The following is a 16,156-nucleotide window of genomic DNA, read 5'->3' as shown; positions in this document are numbered from 1 at the left end:
TATAATACTGGTTTTAATATTTGTCCATATATTGTATAATTAGCTGTTACAGTGATAAAGTATCTGAGATAACACTTCGGAGGAAAAGGTTTACTTCAGCTCACGGTTTCAGAGATTGCAATCCATGGTCATTTGGCACATTATGTCATGGTGAGAGTGCATGGCAGAGGCTTGTTCACCTCATGGCAGGTAGGCAGCTACAGAAAGAGGAAGAGGCCAGGGTCTCAATATCCCCTTCAAGGATACTGTCCTAACAGTGGCCTAACTTCCTTTCACTAGGCTGTACCTCCTAAAGGGTCCACCACCATGGACTGAAGACCAAACTTTCAACACACAGGTTTTTGTCCTTAGTCTAGTATCTTTTCATTTAAAATTGAAGGAGACTCTAGCATTTCTTATATTGCAGGTCCACTGCTAATGACTTCCCTTGTTTTTGTCTGTCTGGACATATTTTAATCTTTCCTTCATTTGGAAGAAAATCCCTTGTATATGACAAGTCACTTTTACTGCTTTTGAGATTCTTTTGACTTTAGACAGTTTGATTATAATGTGTGTTGGTGTGGGTCTCTAAAATCATGCAGAATGTTGGTTATAAACGTGGTATATAAAAAAAAAAGTAACCATTATCGGTCAAAACATGGGAGAAAAACAAGTATTAGAATTGGTAGTATTTGCTGGGCATGGTGGCACATCCCTGTAATCCCAGCAACTCAAGAGGCTGAGGCAGGAGGATTGTAAGTTCAAGGACAGCCTTGGTAACTTGGTAGATCCTGTCCCAAAATAAAGGACTGCGGATGTAGCTCAGTGGTAAAATATTCCTGGATTCAATTCCCAATACCTTCCTGCAACAAAAAATTAGTATTTATTTTTGGTAATTGTTACCAAAGTCTTAAGGACTTGGTATGAGAGGGGCAAATATTCTTTTAAGTAACACATATAACGATTTTGTCACTATAAGTCCTACCTGCATGATACAGCCGAAATAAGCCTTTCTTCCTTTATGTTGGTTTATTTTAGTTTGGCTCAGGATTTGTGATTGCTTGGCTTTATTGCTTTGGGCCTGTAGCTGCACAGTCCATAATGGTGGGGAGGAGAGGACCTAGGGTCTCAATATTCTTTTCAAGGACATATGTCCAATGACCTAACTTCCATGTTTCAATAGTTCCACAGGCTGATGACCAAGACTTTGCTTTGGGGACATTTTAGATTCAAACTATAGCAGTGTTGGAAAATAATCTTAAGAAAAATCTCAAACTGTTGGTCTAATGAGAACATGGTCATTGTGTGAGCCCTAGGTGAATGAGACAGATGCCCCTTTTGCAATGCATTTGCTCTAGGTAATACATGTAAAGCAAGCAGCTTAGTGCCTACCCAACAGTGAGCGCTTGGCATGTTTTATTTCAATTACATTCAATAACCATCATTATAAATAGGTGATCTATTCTGCATAATGCACTGTTAGTGCACTAAATTGTGCACTATTTAGTTGGAGGAAAATTGAATTAAAAATTGAGTTGAGACACAATTTCACAGTAGAGGCTGGAAATCAACTCAAAGTCAGAGTGGCAGAGACCTCTTGACCTAAGTTAGACAGTCTGTCTTTGATATCCTAGTCAGACCCTTATAAATAGTTGTGATCAAAGTTAATCTAACCTTGATTATTTAATATGTGTACATGGCTTGCTGGAGACCCTGCTTACTTTCCTTCTAGGCTTAAACCTAAGATTTCCACATTTGGCAAAAGGTCCTATACCTGAAAGTTACTTAGAACAATTGAAAAAGAGTAGTTTATGAAAGACTTCTAAGTGTATGTTCCTGAAAATGCACAGAATAGCTGAGCAACCAAGTTTCTTTTAGCACTACTAGGGTTTGAAACTTCACATGAATTCCATTAGATAATACTTATGGTTAAACATTAGGGTGTTTATAAGAAAATGATTGAAGGACTTAAGAAATTGCTGAGAGAAGAATCTTTGTATTGAAAGGACCCATGTGACCACTTCATATGTAGCTATCGTTCTTAATTTTCTACAGCTTTCCATTGTTCAAAGTTGCTTAAGCATAACATAAGTTGAGCCCCAATTTGTGATATGTATTCCATTAATATTTTGGTAAATTCCTTTCTAGCTGTAGTTTGATAAGAATGGAAATGACAAGAGACTAATCCAGGGCCAATTTTGGTGTTATCATACAGAAATACCTATTTCAAAAAAAAAAAAATTTTTTTTTTTTTGTATTGTTAAATCATTAGCATTTTAGTTGTGGGAATGCAAGAGAAGTGCTTGAAAAACTGGTTCTTTACCTAGATGTTACATGTTAATCTTTTTGGTAGAGGCTGTTTTTTATATTTGGATACTGTTCTGTGGAACTTAATTCTCTGGCAGCTATCCCTGTGTTCTGAAAAAGAATTAAGGAAACTATGAAAACTTGGAATGGAACCACCATCTGATCCAGTTATCCCACTCCCCGGTTTATACCCAAAGGACTTAGAACACTACAGTGATGCAGCCACATCAATGTTTATAGCAACTAAATTTACAATAGCTCAACTATGGAACCAACCTAGGTGTCCTTCAACAGATGAATGGATAAAGAAAATGTGGTACATATGTACATACGATGGAATACTACTCATCTTTAAAGGAGAATGAAATTATGGCATTTGCTGGTAAATGGATAGAGTTGGAGAATATCATGCTAAGTGAACTAAGCCAAACCCTCAAAACCAAAGGCCAAATGTTTTCTAATATGTGGATGCTAATTCACCATAAGAGGGTATGCTAGGGAAGAACAGCGTTACTTTATATTAGGTAGAGGGGAGTGAAGGGAGGGGAAGGAAGGATAGTAGAGTGGAACAGATATTACCTCATGTACATGTATGACTGCATGATTGATGTGATCCTGTAATATGTACAGAGAAATGAGAAATTATACTCCATTATGATCTATCAAAATATATAAATGTATTCTAGTGTCATATACAACTATGTAGAACAAATTAAGTTTCTCTGCTTATTAAAAAAGAATTGAGACTACACAAAATAATTTGTGTGTTGGGGACTGAACCCAGGGCCTTGTGGGGCTAGGGACTCTACCAACTGCACCATTATCTGCAGCCCCTGTAATCTGGAATAATGCAAGGCATAAAGAAATATTGAGCCTAATTTTTCTCTTAATTATCTAATTTTTTTTTGGTGGTGCTGGGGATTGAACCAGGGTCTTATGCATGCGAGGCAATCATTCTACCACCTGAGCTATATCCCCAGCCCCTGTAAGTATAACTTTTAAAGAACCAAAAAGAAATTCCTTGCATCGGACTTGAGCTTTACATTAGGACAAGTATTAAAAAAAGTTGAAAAGGGAATTTGGAAAAATGTTTAAGTCATGATTGTGTAGCACAAGATGATTAATCAACATAAGAAAAGCTCTGCCTCAAGTAAACCAGCATAATGAAATTTATGCAAAGCTACAGGAATTATGGCTGAGTACTGGAAGTCATGTGGAAGTGTGGTACAGGAATGCCCTGCTACTTTTATTGTACTTCACAAGAGGATCACTCTTCATGCATTGAAATTCAAAACCATTCACACAACAGCCAGTGTGAGGAGTGATCTATAGGAACATACTGAGTTTCTATTGTAAAGACTAAAAATTAATTTCAAAGAATACCCAAAAGGTAAGATGTTTATGTTGCTGTTTTATTATTTTGCTTTATAGCAACTATTTTAATAATCAGTGATGAGACTGATCTTTGGGGGATATAATTCTAAAGCAAGAGAAAATAAATCACAGATCATTTCCTAGGGTCTGATTCATTAAATGATAAGTACTTGCTGTGTGTCTGATTCGTGTACTTAGTGTGAGATTACTGAAATAAGGGAAAATCCTGGGTGTCTAGGAACTTGATGTCTAATAAGAAATGTGAAAGTAATTATATTTAGGTAAATATTTTACATGAAGTGAAATGTCTGGACAACAGTAAAAGCACAAAAATTACCAAAATTAAATCTATCATTTCTAGATGATAAAAAAAATCCCAGAACCTTCACTGGCATCATAAAGTTGCCTCTGTAGTTGATTAAAAACAGAACAAAGACTATAACCCTATTGCCCACTTACAATCCTGTGTAAGAGTTATCTTTTTCCAAAATTAAGATGGCAGTTACAGGGATACATAAGCTACTGAGTTCTAAAGCAGGTAAGATGGAATCATCTGGCAAGTGGAGCTACACTGATTCTAGGATCTTCTTTGACTTTACGTGTTCTAAAGTGGGTCTCTTGCCCTTGGCTTAGTTAATGGATGTTCTGCGTGTAGCAGGTGGAAATGGTGCTGTAGCAACACTAAAGGTATGCTAAAGCCCAAAGCCTCTGTTCAGGAATAACCCAAGGCTTAGTGTGTGCCTCACTAGCAGTGAGAATTCGTATTTTTCTGTGTTTTTGTACCAGGAATTGAAGCCAGGGGTGCTTAACCATTGAGCCACATCACCAGCCCCCCAACCCCCCACCCCTTTTAAAAAAAAAAACTATTACAGACAGGGTCTTGCTGGGTTTGAATGTGCGATCTTCCTGCCTCAGCCTCCTGAGTCGCTGGGATTACAGGTATGCATTGCTATGCCCAGCTTTTCATATTTATTCTTCAAAAAACAAAGCCATTTCTATTTTTCTTGAAATTCTGGAATGTCAGCACTGGGTGTGACTCCCTCTGGTTAAAGCTTGTCACTTATAAATTTGGCTGAAGACCAGGTTGCAAAAGCAAAGTAAAAAAAATGCAATGATATAAGCAATATGTGGAAAAGGAGAATGATAATCTTATATGCAGGCAGAACTGTAATAAAGACACCAACAGCAAAATAATAAAACAACAAAATAATAAAAAATTTTGTTACTAAAAGCTAAGCCCATTCTAAAAGCCATCTGACATCCTGACCTACTCGAAGAACAGACAACCCAAATGGATGAGAAGAATTTTTGTTTTTATGGTATTTACTTGCACACTTGACATTCTTTTTAGCCTTATTTTTACAGCTCAAACCAGGGTGCAGAAAATATGTGAAAACCAATCAGGGGCTGGTCTCATAAACAGTGGGTTGGTTGCTGACCCTCATCCTTCTTCCAGGCCAGGTTCCAGGAACACTGAGGGCCTACAGTCCCTTTGGCCTGTAAGCTTTGGTAGGAGGATTTGAATACTATCTCTGATGAGGTCACAGTGCAGAGGCTTCACTCATATGGAGGAAGAACAGAAACTTCTACAGTATTCTACAAGTACTGTCAGTCTGCACTCATGCTGCATGATTCAGTTTGGAGTTTTCTGAGCACCTTTCTGCTAACTGTTGAACACACACACACACTTTCCTCTAAGGAGTTGTAGGCCTCTGAGAGTCAAGGTCCTTCTCTTTATAGGAGGCATAAAGACAATAAACAAATGAATTATATATTTCAGGTCATAGTGATGGAAGTGATAAGCTAATGCTAAAAGACACTGTTCTGATAAATAGATGCTCATGAGTAAGAAGAAATAAAAGAAAATAAGCAATTTTAATCTCCAAAGAATCTCACACCTCTGTGAACGCAGGCTGCCTCTTACACAAGGGTTAAAGTAGATTTTTGTTAAATTCCTTTCCAACTTAATTCTATGGGGCCAGGCTTAGAACGTGACTACTTCTATTAAGCAGTTCAATAGTTTTGATTTTAAAATTTCAGTAAGGCCCAATACCATAAGGAGAGGTGGAAAACAACTGATGTGCAACGCAGGAATTCTTATCAAACCAACAAACATGAATACCTGTTAGAAAAATAAGAATGCTAATTTCCAATATAATTATCAAAATATTCATTAGATTCTTCTCCAAGCACTAAAATATGATCTGACACAGGTGCTCAAATGTTTTCTAAACAAATTAATTCAATCTCATTAACAACAAAAATCCAATTAAAACATTCAAATCTCAGAGCCAGGGGTGTAGCTCAGTGATAAAGCACTTGCCTAACGTGTGTAAAGACCTGGGTTCGATCCCCAGCATTGCAAAATAACCAACACTAAACGTTCAAATCTCCAAGGTTTAAAGAACGTGATTACCTATTTGTGGTAAAGACAATGACTGTGAAAAACTATTACTTTCCTGGAAGACAGTTAAGTTCATTTCAATATCTGGTAACCTTTTAAAAGAAATAATCAGACAAGTGCCCAGCAATGTATGTATAAAAATGTACTTGTAGTGGATTTGTGAGAACAACTTAGTGGTCTTGCTGTATGTATATAAAAGGGTAAAAAACGGGAAATAGCTCTAGAAAACTAATAATAGGGAAGTGGTTAAATGAGATGCTCTATTAAAAAAGTTCAATTAAAAATAATACATGTGTGTTGATAAGGAAAGATACTTACAAATATTAAGTAGGAAAGCAAGAACTACAATATGATCCAGCAATTTCACCCCTAGATAGAATTTAAAGAAAAATAAAAATATACTTGTCCAGAGCAGCATTATTTAAAATAGCCAAATGTCCATAAATAAAAACATGTGAATCAGTATAATGGAATATTCATCAGTCATTATAAAAAATGATGCACTGATACACATGCCATATCATGGATGGATCTTCACAACACTATACTAAGTGAAAGCAACCAGTCATAAAGGTCACAGTGTACAACTGTTTATACGCACTGCCCAGAACAGGCACATCAGGGAAAGTAGACTGATGGTTGCCCAGGCTTGGGTGGAGGGGTAAAGGCACAGCACTGCTCCTGGGTTTGGATTTTTGGGGCAATAAACGTGTTCTAGAATTAGTGTGGTAGTTGCACAACTCTGAATATATTAAAACTCACTCAACTGACTCTTCATAAAGGTGAACTTTCCCACAAAATCTATACTGAGATTCATATGGAATCTTGAGGAACAAAGGAAGAACTCTCACACTTCCTGATTTCAAAACTTAGTACAAAGTTAATTAAAAGACAGTGATACTGACATGAAGACAGACAAAGGAGATCAATGGAACAGAACACAGCCCAGAAGATAACTTCATGTACACGGTCAAATGACCTTCAACAGGGTGCCAAGACCATCCAATGAGGAAAGGACAGACTCTTCCACAAACGGTGCTGTGAAAACTGGATATCCACAGGCAAATGCATGAGGCTGAACCTTTGCCTAATAACACAAGAATTAACTCAAAAAGTGGATTAAATATCTAAACCAGCAAAACTCCTTGGAGAAAACAGGAAAGCTTAATGACATTGGATTTGGAGATGATGTTTTGGATGTGACACCAAAGCACAGGCAACAAAATAAAAATAGACAATGGGACTAAACCAGATCTAAAACTGCACCAAAGGACAAAAGCAATGGAGTGAAAAAGCAATCCACAGAATGGGAAGAAATGTTTCTGAGCACATGAAACCACATAGCTGGCAGAGGGTTAATATCAAAAATATATAAAGAACTTCAATTCAGACACGAGTAACCTGGTTTAAAAAAGGGCATAGGACTTTAATAGACATTTCTCCAAAGATGGATATTATTCAGTTTTTAAAAGGAAGCAATCCTGTCACATGCTACAACATAAGTGAACCCTGAGGACATTATGGAAGTGAAATAAGCCAGTCGCAGAAAGACAAGTACTAGATGATCCCACTTTCATAAGTTATGTAGAGTAGTCCTGGTTCACAGAGCAGAAACTAGAACAATGATTATCCAGAAGCTAGACAGGAATGGAAGAGTTGTTTATTGGGTATAAAATTTTAGTTTTGCTGTAAAAAAAAGTTGAAATCTGTTGCACAGCAATATGAACATAACACTACTGAACAGTACACTTAAAATGTGTGATTAAAGTGGTAGAAGCAAGATAAATCTTATGATACGTGAAAATATACATCAGGAAATGTTATGTGGAGATTTTTAAAAAACAAATTGCAAAATGTATATTAGAGCAGATATAAATGTAAGAATCTATTGAAAACAGCATTTATAGATAAAATCCTTATTTTTCAGCATTTTCATATTTCTTCTGATGAAAATGTATTGCTTTATACACTATATAAAAAACAGAAAACTTTTATAGGGGTCAAAACCAGAAAAATAATACCTGGGCTGGAGTGTTTGTAGTCACAGGAGATGGGGATTCACTAACTTTTGGCTCACTTGGGGACGCGGCTGAGCCCTGCGACTCCTGGCTCGCTGGCTGGTCTGGAGATAAAGCATCACTGCTGTCTTCGTCAAATGAGAAATCGCCCTGAGTGTGGGGATAGTCCTCCTTCCCAACGCCTGAGGGAGAAATGACGGTTAACTCACAAAGGCCGTTGAATATCAAGCTTAATATGAAAAAGGAGGAATGCTATTTCCCAGAAGAATTCAAGAAGCTCTTAAAAAAAAAAATACAATTGAACATAATAAACTTCCCAATGGAAGCGCACACCACTACTGTAATGTACTCTTTGGGAAAGGGGAAAAAAACCCAAGTGGAGTCCAAGCAAGCCCTTGGATCCAACTACCAGTTGCAGGAAACACAGGGACAGGAATATGTTTAATGGCATCTGGGAATGCAAATGCAATCAGGAAAATTCAGAAGTGAGCCATGCTAGAGGACAACACAAGCCTGTCCTGTCCACAAATAAGCAGTGGACAAAAAAAGTGAAGGAAAAAGACCACTAGTAGATGAAGATTAAGAGACCTATCAGCCCCAGGCAATGAGTGAACCTGCCTGGACCTGAACCCTGGACTTCAAGGCAATGGGGAATATGGGGTTATTGCTGGGTGTCTGTTGTTAAGTTCCCATTTCAAGGAACAGCCCAGCTAGATTCACATCTTACTTTTCTGGACGGCCAATTTCCAAAACTGAATGGAATCATACTTGTCTGATTAGAGTTCCTGAGTACAAACTGCCTACATGTTAAACTCACCAATGTAAAATATGAAGCCCCAGGTCTAAGGGAAGCTAGAATAGTTTTTAAGATAGGACAGTGACTTTTCAAAATTGCTTACTGAATAAGTACAGGCATTCTTTGAAAGGATTTTTTTCCCTGTTAAAGCTTATACCAGAAAAAGAGTAACACTGGGGTTGGGGGTGTAGCTCAGTAGTAGAGCACACGCTTAGCAAGTGCAGGCCCTGTGCTCGATCTCCAGCATCACAGGGAAAACAAAACAAAAATGGCAGTAAATATGATAAGACCAGGATAAAATGGACAGATATGACCATTAAAAGAATACATCCATATTCATCTGCTATTCTCCTTCCTGAACTAACACTGAACAAAGCTATTTATCTTTTCCAGAAGAAAACAGAACTAAAACAATGAAAGTTTGTAAAAATATTAAACATACTAAAGAGTACAATATAGTAATTTAACCTAGAAAATGTGATAATGAAATCTTAAGAGCAGATCTAAACCTCAATCATAAAAGGGGAATTTCTGAGTTAACTGGTAGCAGATGCTAACCTAGTAAGTAGTAAAATAACAGTAACAAGAATCACTGCAAGTGTTAATTCTAGTTAAGTGCTGGCCTTTCCTCTAGAGCTCCACGACTCTCTCAGAAGATGCTGAAATCTGCTCTTGCCTATCATCGCCTCCTTGACACCAGAGTCCACAGCAAGAATGTTCTTCTCCACCAGCTCCATGGGCCCCGGCCTTTGAGCAATCTTTTCATTCAGATCATCAGCTAGTCGAGCTCTTTTCAACTTCATCTGAGTAGCCTGCAGGGACGGCTCTGCAAATGTTTCTAAAAGAGGGAAGTTTTAACCATTACTTGAATTATTATTTCTATTTCATGATGTTATTTCAGGCCAACTAATTAAACAGGTTTAAACATTTAGGTGTTCTCAACATGTTTGTGGAAAGAGAAAAAGCTATTTAAGAATGCCCCAGTACACAGTCTGTTAGCTCTGGACAGATTTACCTATCTATACAAAATGGACATCCACAGACTTGAATTAACATGGCCATTAGGGGAAAATAGAATACTGCTATTGTTCATTTAATGGTAGCCGCTTTAGGCTGAAGAAGATACTTGGAGTGGTAGAGACCTACTTGGAACTTATTTTTGGTACTGGTGATTGTTCCCAGGGGCACTCAATACTGAGTCACATCCCCAGCCCTTGGTATAATTGATTTTGAGATAGGGTCTGGCTGAGTTGCTCAGAGCCTTACTAAGTTGCTGAGGCTGGCTTTGAACTTGTGATCCTCCTGCCTCAGCCTCCTGAGTCACTGGGATTACAGGTGTGTGCCACCATGCCCAGCATACTTGGAACTTCTTCACAGCATCCTATGTAGTGTCAGTCTGGATGTGTTCTCTCTCACAGCAGCCTGTTTATTCAAAGCTTGTAATTTTCTATGTTGTTTGTTCATTCTCTCTCTCTCTGCCACTATGAACACAAGCTCCAGGAAGGCAGGCATCCATCTATCTTGCCCCCTCTTAGTCTCTGATGTCTAGCATGCTAGCCAGTGGATGAATACCTCTAATATTTCATTTTTGGACATGCTTCTGGCCTTTATTATGGTTATTCCTCATGTTAAGCTACAATCCAATACTCTGTAAAAGCAACCTAATTCTATCATCAGGCCTATACAGAACAGATCTTCCTTCTACCTAACAACTGGTTCTAGATGTTTGAGAAGTCTTAGCACACTCACAACTATCAGAGGATCAAGTCCCTAGTCTTAATAGAGAAGCAAACAATGAAAGAAAATGTAACTTGGGACTTTTTGACAGAGGTGCCAGCTTTCAAGAATGCTCTGTCTTTAGAGAGAAAGACACCCAGGCCCAAGCCATGTGTTTAGCAAGAATGGAATGCAACTGTTCCTCCCAGGGCCCTAGGTGATGAGGTTAGAGCACGGACTTTCTCGGGGTGGGTAGGGGTGCTTAGCAAGCTAGATTGCTGTAGGAATGGGGCAATGAAGAACACGAGGGAGGTGAGGCGGTGAGCCAGGTGAACATAAACAAGGCCCTAGTTGAGATTCTAGGGTTAGATCTGTGGCTATTTGTGTCCTCGATTACTTAATGATCAGAATACATGTCCCTCAATGATGAAGAAATTCTCTGGATCAAAAATGTCTGCCTAAGCTGGGCACCGGTGGTGGCGTATGCCTGTAACTCCAGTGGCTCCAGAGGCTGAGACAGGAGGAACACGAGTTCAAAGCCAGCCTCAGCAAAAGCGAGGTACTAAGCAACTCAGTGAAACCCTGTCGCTAAATAAAATACAAAAAATAGAGTTGGGGATGTGGCTCAGTGATCGAGCGCCCCAAGTTAAATCCCTGGTACTTCCCCCACCCCCTCCAAACAAAACAAAAACAGAAGGGGGGGCACCTGTGGCACCAGCTGGCGAGAAAGCCATTCATCAATCATTCACTTGGAGAATCAAACCTTGCCCTGTATTTAACACAGCATCTTAGCTTTGAGTTTTTGTGTTATCCAATTTGGAGAATGTCAGCCTGGGGCGGGGGAAAAAGTTATTACAATGGGAATAAATAGCTATGGAGGATTTCCTACTTCTTGAGAAAACACAACAAAGTAAGCAGAAATAATCCTTTACCTTCTAAAATGTGCATCCTGACAAGTTCAGAACGATCTGGTCGACTCCGAATCTTGTGTTTCAAAAAGTTCTCAGTCTTTGGGAGGGGAAAGTAAAATTCTTATAAATTATTTGATTTACCATAATTTTAATTTTTCTTCAAAGTACTCCATTTAAGTAAATTATATGCCTTTTTTTTGTCAAGTCTTTGAGAGGAAGACTAGAAATTAATACCTACAGAAACTATTACCCAACACATGATTTAAACTGCAGCCTTCAAAATCTTACAGGGACTTGAAGTACATACTGGCATAAAGCAAGGACTTCACATACTTAAAACCTGGTAAAGTCAAAAGCTCATGATTTTGAAGGTGATATCTGGACAGACACAGGATTTAATTATTTTAATATCTAAAATCAACAAAATCTGCATGTTAGGTCAAGTAGAAATTCATTTAGAAAACAAATTTCTTAAAAATAGTAACGTATTTTCTTAATCAGGATTGTACTTAACTTAAACAATAGGGCTTTAGAATAAACTATAACACTCTCAGAGATCATTCTGGGGAATTCTTAAGGAATTTTTGGAATATGCTTATTTTCTTATTGTATGATAGATATTATCCATCTCCCCCCCCACACAAAAAAAGAATGTGTATAATGGCACTTTCAGAGGAAAAAAAAAATAAACACCAATGTGCTGTGACACTGTGATGGAGTCATATCAAAGAATAAAGCAGAGTTGAGTTCAGCAGTGTTCTCGGATTTAGCCAAATTCTCCTACCCTGGGTGGAATTTATGGCCAACAGAGACTCAGAGGGGAAATCACCTAAGCATCTGGTGTCAGCATATCGCTTGGCTGTCCCCCTTGGCAACAAATGGCAGAATTCTCTATTACGTCTCTAAAAACTGTTGTTATGCCCTGAAAGCAAGGGAGTGAAGAAGTATGATTTGTCTTCTATGTACAAAAGTATTTGTTGGTTTAACAAAATAATTTTTTCCACAAACCTCCAAGATCAAGCTACCCCATAACACATGCTGTCTATACCATGTACCTTGAAGACACATTATATTTTCTCTATTGATATATTCAGGAGTAAGATTGCTACTTGTCTACAGGTATTTTAAAATAAAGCAGAGAAGCAGAAACTTTTAAAGTAAACTTTCTTACTCTGGCTCGTTCCAAGCTTTTTATCTGTTCATGGAATGCTGCTGGGCTCTTCAAAGCTGTGAGGGGAAAATAAATAGTTTACACAGTATAAACAGAGGAGTTCATACTTCAGTCCAATCTCATAGTACATCATACTGATAATCTAATTAGTGCACAGCTATAGTTCCATTTATTTACTAGTTCCTTTTAGGAGATTCACTAAACTTGAAACCTTAAGTGTAAAAAAATTAAAACAATGTATTTCACAAATAAAACCAGTGAATAATTAAAATGGAGTTGTATACATAAGGACAATGAAGATATCAAGTCAGACTACTTCCAACTACTGGGGCAAATTTCTATTGCCCAGGGGACTGTTTGATGATTCCCTAATAGGTCTTTGCTCTTATTGGCCATATTTGCTATCGGAAAAAGCCCACATGTCCTTGGAAGTAATGGGAAATTGAACATAAGGACGCATGGGACTGCAAATTCAACAGATTTCAGGTCCATTTATTTAGAACACATACTGAGATTAGCTTGTGGCCAATTAGTTACATTGCTGTTGGGTCTTCAGAGCAACACTGCAAAGTAGGTATGAGACCCGGCACAGATGAAAGGCTAAAAGAGGTTAATTGAATTCTTGAGATCATATAGCTAGATGACTATCAAAAGGGGATTTGAAAATTGACACGTTCTTTCTACCATACCACAATGTAACTCTCTAAAGAGTTGTATTAGTAAGAGTTACTATGCTAACTGCCAGCATATCAAATATGCTAGAATCTTAGTGTGAAGATAGTGTTTACTAAAACATCACCTATCACATGTATATTTTTGTATGTGTCCACTATTGCCTGATAACATCCTGTACATACAACTACGGCAGTCAGGCAAGTGGATGAGATATAGGACTAGGATCCTTGGTCTGTTGAGACTTGACCAATTAGCTTATAAGCACTGTACTCAGCCCTGGTCCTTTTAAAACGCTGCAGAGACACCCAGGATCCTCACCCAGGCAGACCAGACTAGGACCAACACCACTGGCCTTCCAGTGGTGTTGTCTTGAACATAAGAATTGGATCCTGTTTGACTGATTGGCTCAAAGAGAGCAATGTGATTGTGGAGGAATCTGGCAGATCATCATAGCAGCTTTTGACTCTTACAGCACTGGATTAAAAAAATATTTAGATACTCAATAGTGGTCTGGAAAAAAATTTCACTGGGAAAAAAAATCAGGAAAATATACCTTATCATAAATTAATACATGATTTATGGGCTAGCAATGATTTAGAAGACTGGAAGCATAAATTCATTTTGTAATTTCTAGTGTTTTTAAAGCTGAAAGAGTTAACTTCTGGAAAAATTAATTTTTAGACAAAATTCAAATAATACTGCAGTAAATAAAATAACCACTCTTCCCCTCTAAAATATAAAATCACCTCTAAAGTTGGTAAGTAAAGGTAAAGAAGACAACTATTCTAAAATTAATCAACTCTCAACGGTCTCTTTAGGGATACTTCAGGAGTATCTGTCCTTGGGACAGAAAAGATTTTATTACAGAATGTTTATCAGTCTTGTAACTGGGATACATTTAGTTATATTGACCACAGTATAGTATCAAAGATAATCTGAATTAGTTTAGAACAAAGTTGTGAATTTTATCACATTACTTTTGCAAGTCTAATCTCAGACCCATTAGAGTGATTACTTCAGTCATTTAAAAACTAAAACCAGTTTTAACATTCAAAGGAAGAACTTTATAGTGTCTTAAAGGTGTTCTTTACATAAAATTCAAGTTCGTCTCTTAACCTGCACCTGGTTTTTAAAATGTATTCCACACGGTTTTCTTAGGTTGATTATGCTGGTGCCTGGCTTTCACAATCAGTTGACTGGTTGTGCACTGGTTCAGTCTATATGACTGAAGTGTGGGTAGGATACAGGTTCTCCTCAGGCATGCCCATCTTGTCGGAATACACCAGAGATGAAAATAACATGGTCTTACGTGGCATGATGCCCTGGTCCACTAGTTGTTCTCTTGTCCTCCTCTGTTGCAGCCTCAGCTGGAGCACTGTGAAGAGGAAATAATCACCACTAGAGTTTACTGCAACCACAGGGTCTAACTCATGCCTTTCCAGAGGGGTACTTTTAAGCTTTACTAAACATCTATTTCCTAATTGAATAAGGATGTTATCTGATACACTCCAACTGACAAAATTACTTTTTGATTGTTGCCTGCCTGGTGCATGTATACTGAAGTTTACACAACTTAATTTTTGTTTAGTTAATCTTAATTTGATGACTAAAGCTAAGTATTTCCTATTTAAATACATTCATATGGTACCTAGCAATTAAAAGTAGGTGGCTTATACATTAAGACTTGTTCATAAAGAAATCTTATTCATAGAAACAGAAATGTGAGATTTCTTGATATTTCCTTTGTTTTTAAATAATAAATTAATTGCAAAAAATATATCTTAAGGAAGAAACTTACCCCATCAGGAATAGATTTTAAGTAGTTTCAATGATGACAAAGTACATAAAAATTAGATCTATGAAACATTACTAATGACCCAAGGTGAAATTTTTAAATTAGGAATTTAAGTTTAATATTTGCACAAACATAATACCATATCTCATTTTTCAAGTTCTCAGAAAAGCATAAATCAATTAACTCCAAATCATTTTAATGAAGAGTAAACCATTATAAGTGGTAGAACAAAATATGCATTGTGAAATATGGACAGTTTGCCAAATGTAATAAAAAAATTGATTTCTTCCTAGGTTTCTCAAGCAGATTCCTTTTACAGCAGCTATACATTTTTATCTGTGAAGTGAACCCATTTCAAAAAAGAGGAAGACATGAAGTGACTTTGTAAAATATTTTTCTTGGTTAGACTTACAGTTAATTTTAAGCTTCCATTTTGTTTTTTTGTGTCAAATTATGGATGAAAACCAAGGTTAGGATGATTAAGGGTCTGCTTAATGATTGTTAATATTCTTTTAAAAAGTTTTATGTGTGTTTCCTGAATGGTGGGGAGATGTTTTAGTTTTTTTTTTTGCTGTTGTGACCAAACCAGACAAGAACAATTCTAGAAGATGAAAAGTTTATTTAGCCCTCCAGGTTTCAGGGGTCTCAGCTTAGATGGTTATCTCTGTATCTGCACATCTCTGGGCCACAGGTAAGCGGAAGAGGAAAGCAGCTCAGAACATGGCAATCAGAAAGCAGAGAGAACTCCACTCACGAAGGACAAACTATGAAACCCAAAGGCACACCCTTAGTGACCCCCTCCTCCAGCCCTGGGCAGCCACACCCTACCTGCCCAGTTATGGCCTAGTTCATCCATATTAGCAGATCAATCCACTGATCAGGTCAAGGTTCTCATAACCCAATCATTTCACTTCTATGCGTGAGCTTTTGGGGATGACCTCATACCTAAACCATTATAGGAGAGAAGACAATTTTCTAGTGAGGGAGACTGGAGCAAGAGGCTGGTTTGG

At 37.6% G+C, this 16,156-nt stretch overlaps 2 protein-coding genes across 11 annotated transcripts in view; one reads left to right on the top strand and one right to left on the bottom strand.

Annotated features, from left to right (window-relative positions):
* The window catches only part of PARN (poly(A)-specific ribonuclease), a 578,557-nt gene that overhangs the window by 280,269 nt on the left and 282,132 nt on the right, over nt 1–16,156 (top strand). The window lies entirely within an intron of this gene.
* MRTFB (myocardin related transcription factor B) overlaps nt 1–16,156 on the bottom strand; it is a 386,264-nt gene that overhangs the window by 234,087 nt on the left and 136,021 nt on the right. For all 10 annotated transcript variants that reach the window (XR_013760651.1, XM_079120567.1, XM_079120568.1 and 7 more), the window contains 5 exons: nt 14,661–14,726; nt 12,677–12,732; nt 11,527–11,602; nt 9,555–9,716; nt 8,086–8,264 (listed from right to left, as the gene is read on the bottom strand). Coding sequence is in view for 9 of the 10 variants with exons in the window: in XM_079120567.1 (XP_078976693.1) it covers nt 8,086–8,264; nt 9,555–9,716; nt 11,527–11,602; nt 12,677–12,732; nt 14,661–14,726 (539 nt within the window). In the remaining variant the exon portion in view is untranslated. The remainder of the gene's footprint in view (nt 1–8,085; nt 8,265–9,554; nt 9,717–11,526; nt 11,603–12,676; nt 12,733–14,660; nt 14,727–16,156) is intronic.

The sequence above is a fragment of the Sciurus vulgaris genome, assembly GCF_902686455.1.
Source record: "Sciurus vulgaris genome assembly, chromosome: 18".
Taxonomy (NCBI): Eukaryota; Metazoa; Chordata; class Mammalia; order Rodentia; family Sciuridae; genus Sciurus; species Sciurus vulgaris.
This window is presented reverse-complemented; position numbering and strand designations above follow the sequence as displayed.